General features: G+C 41.6%; 1 protein-coding gene across 1 annotated transcript; it reads right to left on the reverse strand.

The window, feature by feature from the left end:
• Positions 1-3,265: 3,265 nt before the first annotated feature.
• LOC149985665 (myelin and lymphocyte protein-like) lies at positions 3,266-5,877 on the reverse strand. The gene is made up of 4 exons (XM_090242197.1): positions 5,357-5,877; positions 4,127-4,291; positions 3,616-3,747; positions 3,266-3,538 (listed from the first exon to the last, which is right to left on the reverse strand). Exons 1-4 carry the CDS (start codon positions 5,441-5,443, stop codon positions 3,461-3,463), a joined length of 462 nt encoding a protein of 153 aa, XP_090098323.1. The 5' UTR covers positions 5,444-5,877; the 3' UTR covers positions 3,266-3,460.
• Between the last annotated feature and the right edge of the window lie 684 nt (positions 5,878-6,561).

The following is a 6,561-nucleotide window of genomic DNA, read 5'->3' on the forward strand; positions in this document are numbered from 1 at the left end:
AGACCATTAGGCACACACTATCTCACACAAAATCACATTAATAGACATGCATACTGACAAACATATAAAACACACACTCAGCCATTCATTTAGCCACTTAAACACTCTCAAGCAAGCACACACACACACACACACACACAGAGACACACACGCACGCAGACACAACCACACCAGCCTGCTCAATAACATCTAAGCACAACAATCCAGTCCATACCTACTACAAAGGTCTGCTGAAGCCTTCATTGACTTGGAATGGCATCAAGTTGTGTCCCAATGGTCCTCAGTTACTCTGCTTGGGGACGACTGCTTTGTTATGGCTGGAGAGGTGAAAGCAATAGTGAACTTACTTTGTCCCTCTTCAGTCTATTCACATATTAGTACCCTGAACAAAACTGTAAATGCAACATGTGAAATGTTGGTCCCATGTTTCATGACCTAAAATGAAAGATCCCAGAGATGTTCAATACGCACACAAAGCGGTTTTTGCTCAAATTTTGTGCACAAATGTGTTTAATCCCTGTTAGTGAGCATTTCTTCTTTGCAAAGATAATCCATCCACCTGACAGATGTGGCATATCAATTATCTGATTAAATAGCATTATCATTACACAGTTGCACCTTGGGGGGATAATAACAGGACACTAAACTGTGCAGTTTTGTCAGACAACACAATGCCATAGATGTCGCACATTTTGAGGGATCGTGCAATTGGAATGCTGACTGCAGGAATATCCACCAGAGCGTTTACAGAGAATTGAATGTTCAATTCTCTACCCTAAGCCGCCTCCAATGTCGTTTTAGATCATTTGGCAGTACATCCAACAGGTCTCACAACCGCGGACTACATGTATGGCGTCGTGTGAGTGAGCTGTTTGCTGATGTCAACGTTGTAAACAGAGTGCCCCATGGTGGTGGTGTGGATTTGGTATGGCCAGGCATAAGCTACGGACAACAAACACAATTGCATTTCATTTGATGTCAGTTTGAATGCACAGAGATACAGTGACAAGATCCCAAGGCCCATTGTTGTACCATTCATCTGCTGCAATCACCTCATGTTTCAATATGATAATGCACGGCCCCATGTTGAAAGGATCTGTACACAATTCTTGGAAGCTGAAAATGTTACTGGTCTTCCATGGCCTGCATACTTATCAGACATGTCACCCATTGAGCATGTTTGGGATGCTCTGGATCGACATGTACGACAGCGTGTTGCATAAGGTCACACCGAATACTGACTTGTTTTCTGATCCACGCCCCTACATTTTTTATAAGGTAGCTTGACCAACAGATGCATATCTGTATTCCCAGTCTTGTGAAATCCATAGATTAGGGCCCAAGGAATTCATTTCAACTGACTGATTTCATTAAATTAACTGTAATTCAGTAAAATCCTTGAAATTGTTGCATGTGGCCATTATATTTTTGTTCAGTATAGTTCTAATATAAAGGACAATGGAGGATACATTGAAGCTTTCTTTGAGAGACTGCCTTGAGATGAAGAAAATGATTGTGACGTTACAATTCCTTCATCCTGGCTTAGACTCTGGAGAAGGGGTGTCGAACTCATCAAACTCATCAAGCAGAGTGTCTGCTTGTCTTTGGTTCCTCCTTTCAGTTTGTGTCCAATTAGGAACTAGACAACCATTTGAGGGGAGTTTCTAACTAATCACTGACCTTCATTCATCAATCAAGCGAAAAACCCCGCAGGCACTCGGCCCTCCGTGGAATGAGTTTCACACATACTCTAGGGTGTTGAAGCATTCTCTGGGAGACAACTTTGAGATGAAGAGAGATATGTGACGTGATGTTTACTGGGTTTCTTGCAGGTGGCAAATGCAGATTTTGAATGAAGCACCAAAAGACCAAGTTATAACAATAATTCATTGGTTTTATATATTTATATTTAAAGTCTACTGTACAAAAGCAACTTGTACTGCAGAGCATATTACAAAAAACACATAGTACAAAAAAGAGAAATTATGTATTTTGTTGTCACCAAAGAATGATTGCATTCCTTCTGTGATGTAACACTTAGATAAGTGAAATCTGCCTCTTATGGAATGATGTCTGTGAGGCATCATGATCAGGCACGAATGATCATGCATCATATTTGTAACAACAGTTACAAAAAAATGAAAGAGATCTTGCCTACATGTGGAATGGAATAAATAAAGAGTGGAAAAAAGTTTCATTGTGAGGACATCCACCACAACATATTATCAGCCCATGCTTAATTGACACGCTGTTGGTGTGGTGCTTTTCCAAAGAAATAAGTAAGGCATAGGTTATTACTAAGTAATGAGTGTTTTACCATGTTGTTCAGCAGCCTTCATTTTAAACCTTTATTTAACTAGGCAAGTCAGTAAAGAACAAATTCTTATTTACAATGATGGCCTACCTCAGCCAAACCCAGATGTCGCTGGGCCAATTACGCGATGCCTGATCACGGCCGGATGTGATTCAGTCTGGATTTGAACCAGGGACTAAGGCACTGAGATGCAGTGCCTTAAACCGCTGCGCCACTCGGGAGCCCTCAAGGCTGAGGCAGACTGGCCATCTGGCATTTCTAGCTAATGCCAGAAGACCTGGTCCAATTTTTGCATAGTGGGCCTGTCTAACCTGGATGTGTTGCTTAAAAAAATCAGTATCTGGATAATAATGGGGGCCTCAATGGAAGAAAATGGGCCGTTGTGTTTCTGTTCCCTGTCCGCCCCTGGCCTAAAGCCTTCCATACTATTCTAAATTCCTTGTAATTTCTGTAGCATAACAAATGAATGCCATAGGCTAGGCTGCATACTCTGCAATCACTGCGATATGCCTACTATTTGCTTTCAACTACTACAGTGAACTAACGGAGCGACAGGTGTTCCCTTATAAGAAGGATGACTTGCAAAACCTGCTGCGGCATTGTGGTAGGCAGTCCACCTTTTGCCAACTGGACACACCCTACACAAATAAGACTACATGTTGACCTTTTTGTTCAAGAAAATTACTAAAGAAAAATGTGTGTGCAAAATGTATTGCTGAGGAACTCAGTCCTTTGTTTGCCTCTGGTGATAGCGTATACATTTTTCACGAGAGCAGCCATCGAGACCTCTTCAGTTCCTATGTTCATCTAATAGGTCTACCCTACCATAACAAAATGCATTGCTTCACATCAGCATTTTTATTGAACATCGTTGTAATAGTTTTTGCTACACCTGGACAAACTATTATATAATCAATTTATTCTATCTCAGCATCTGAAACAGGCACTTGGTTAAATATAAAATATATTTATTTATCTTTTTATTTATATTGTATATGCATTTCACTCCAAATTGGTTTACGGTATTTGCAGGAAGAAAATAATATAGAAAAAGATTTGAATATGTATAGATTACAATTGATGTCAATACGAAGCTTTCGCTAATGTCTGTTGCCCCATTGTCTGTTGTCTTGTGGATGCTGGTCTTCATGAGGAACTCTTCCATCTCATCGTAGAGAAGATGGCATGGAGGGTGTAGAGCAGAGTCACCACATAACACATCACCTACAGGAAAAATACAAGATGCAGTAAGCTTCAGTTGAAGAACACTTTGTTTGAATCACAGGAGTGAAGGAACCTACCACTGCAGCAATATCCAATTGGTATTCTTTGAAGAAAGTACTGGTAACTGATTTCAGACTAATGGTGATGTAGGCCTGTACCACTGCTGCACTGAGGTAGAAGAAGGCTGCAAGGGAATGATACACAACATCCTGAAGAGAGAGAGAGGGAGAGAGAGAGAGAGAGAGAGAGAGAGGGGAGAGAGAGAGAGAGAGCGGAGAGAGAGAGAGAGAGAGAGGGGAGAGAGAGAGAGAGAGCGGAGAGAGAGAGAGAGAGAGAGAGAGAGAGAGAGAGAGAGAGAGAGAGAGAGAAAAGCAACATGATAGTTAGTCATCATCCTGTTATACTACCTGTTATAACACTACAGCCATTCAATAGACAGAATGTTCATTATACTCTCATCATCATCATCATCATTCTGTTTGATTGGACATTTAGGATGGGAAGAAAATCTGTTCCATTGTCATTTTCATCCTTTTTGAGTAAATCACTTTTATCAAAGATGGCTGTATGAATGTCTCTCAGACTCACCAGTGTAGGCCAGATGCTGCTCTTATTGGCTCCACTGATGAAGATGAGGAACCACAGGGTAGTGAAGATGAAGCAGAACACAGAGACAAACATCACCCAGCCCTGAGGGTTCGCAATCAGCACTTTTGTGGAGGCCACCAGAGTCCACACCAGACCTCCGAATATCTGCCACACACACACGTGCACGCGCACATGCACACACACACACACACAGGAGAGAGAGAGAGAGAGAGAGTGAGAGAGAGGGAGAGAGAGTGAGAGTGAGAGAGAACACAGAACACGTACGGTCATAATGTAAACATCAATGCAATGCATTTAGTTGACAAGTTGTTGGTCAAGGGATTTGATGGTTCAATCAGCCATCCACTTCTTAATGTCACCCCAATAGTGACAGTCCATGTGTTGTGGTAAGACCACAGAGAGCAGGCCACAGTAACAGGGTAAGTAAACATGCACCTCTAGGCAAGGTCTGATAGCTTTAACTTACTAAAGCTAATTTCGTCAGGGGTTCAACCATTTGCATAGAACATTTCGCCAGGTAATAATGGCTGTGACAGCTAGTGCATGCAACAGTCAGTAGGCTAACAGTTTTGAGTTCTATGTTATCCGTCAAAAACATCCATAATCATACGCCTTTTGATTAGTTACTAGATACCACTGCCACAATTTCTCTATAGAGAATCTGGCACTCCGTCGTACATGGTCATTTCCAAACTCACACACACATTCTGCCCCCTCCTTCAACAAACATGCCAGTAAAGAGAGGATGAATGGTGTTTGGATACAGCGCGGAACATGCCATAGCCATAGTTTGGTTTCAGATAAGGATTTAGCTGATATTCACAAACCAGAAATCAACATATTTTCAAATACTATGGCAATAATTACCAGCAGAAATAAACCAACATTTATTTAGCCAGGAAAAGTCCATTGTCACACATAGTCTCTTCCACAAGGGATACCTGACCAGGGATACCTGCAGCAATCAAAGAAGTGCTTGGTATGAGTCTACACACAGTGTCTACCACTCTAAAGTAATACTCCTTTCAGTGCACTCTGAATTACATCATGCATACATACCCAAATATTACCTTGAACAATCAAATGTCTTATCTCCCTCTGATAAATGTGAAGGGCATTAGAGTAAATCATATTTCTAGACTAAAGAGCAATGCCAGTAGTCCAGTCACAGCTGAGAGCAGAACACTTATTTGATTTGTCTGTACTCACAAACTCAGGGATGAAGAAGAGGTCTGGAACAGTGGTGAACACACTGGTGCCACTGGGCAGAGGGTTAGTGGAGGCGCTGGAAGCCATATTCCCAAAGTGTCAAGGTCTACCTGTGTGTTGGCGTTTTGTTGATGTGGGAGTGTGCCCAACACAGTTCTCCCTAAAGTGAGACCTGTGACCTAAACACTTCTGCCTTTAAAGCCCTGCTTCCTTAACCCACACCTGTTCCTCCTCCTCCAGTCTTTCTCTTGTCGTTTTATTTCTTCATTACATTGAAATACCAGTTGGTTGTGTCAGCTTGTGTACAGATGTAGGATCTGAATTTGATCACTATTTTCTTTTTCAGAAAAGCAGGAAATGCAAACTTGTAGTGTATTTCAGCTTAAAAAAGGCTTCTAAAGTTTGTACTTTCCGACTTCATTTGCACTAACAAAAAAATGTATCAACAAAAATGTCTGTTAATTATAATCCACATAATAATTCACATTTCCTGTTGCTGCAGGATTATTCCGTTGCAAACTGGATCAAATTAAGATCCTTCATCTTCATGTAGGCGGGAGGTCCAATGTGGCCCACATCACATCTGAAAAGTAACCGTTGTCATCAATCACTTGCCAAACTCTGGATGAAAATGGATAAGGTGTGCCATTGACTTCAGTGGATTTGGTAATCTTGTGTATGTAGACAGGAGGCCCATTGTCTGTGGTAGGCAGGAGTATTCCCGAGAGTGTTGCCTCCACATTTCCAAATGAGTGTGTCATCTGTCAACCTGACAGTTGGTAGAGGACATACCACAAAAAAACACTATTCCTGTTGTAGAGAGGGGGGGGAGGGGCAATCCCAGAAACTGCAGCATGAGTGCTATTGCTGGGACAACCCAAGCCTACACACACATGCATGGGCATGAGAATAAGTATTATTTGATAAACACAGGGAGGACTTGTTTCATCTGCCCCATTGTCATTTTTTCATTTTTTTGGTTGCAATATCCTGAGTCATGTCTACACTACTAGAAAAAAGGGATCCAAAATGGTTATTCAGCTGTTGTAACGGCTTTGTTCCTGGGAAGGAGAGGCGGACCAAAACGCAGCGTGGTTAGGGTTAAACACCTTTAATCAAGACGAATACCGAGAAAACACTACAAATATACAAAACAATAAATGTGAAAACCGAAACAGTCCTGTGTGGTGAAACAAACACAGACA

This window comes from Oncorhynchus mykiss, chromosome 1 (assembly GCF_057628025.1).
Source record: "Oncorhynchus mykiss isolate SJ-2025 chromosome 1, ASM5762802v1, whole genome shotgun sequence".
NCBI lineage: Eukaryota > Metazoa > Chordata > Actinopteri > Salmoniformes > Salmonidae > Oncorhynchus > Oncorhynchus mykiss.

What these genes read in the sequence shown, in the direction of transcription:
- LOC149985665 (XM_090242197.1), bottom strand. Translation starts at nt 5,443, where the DNA reads ATGGCTTCCAGCGCCTCCACTAACCCTCTGCCCAGTGGCACCAGTGTG. An exon ending in GCAGCATCTGGCCTACACTG is followed by an intron (nt 3,748 to 4,126) that starts GTGAGTCTGAGA and finishes CTCTCTCTTCAG; the next exon opens with GATGTTGTGTATCATTCCCT. An exon ending in AATTGGATATTGCTGCAGTG is followed by an intron (nt 3,539 to 3,615) that starts GTAGGTTCCTTC and finishes TTTTTCCTGTAG; the next exon opens with GTGATGTGTTATGTGGTGAC.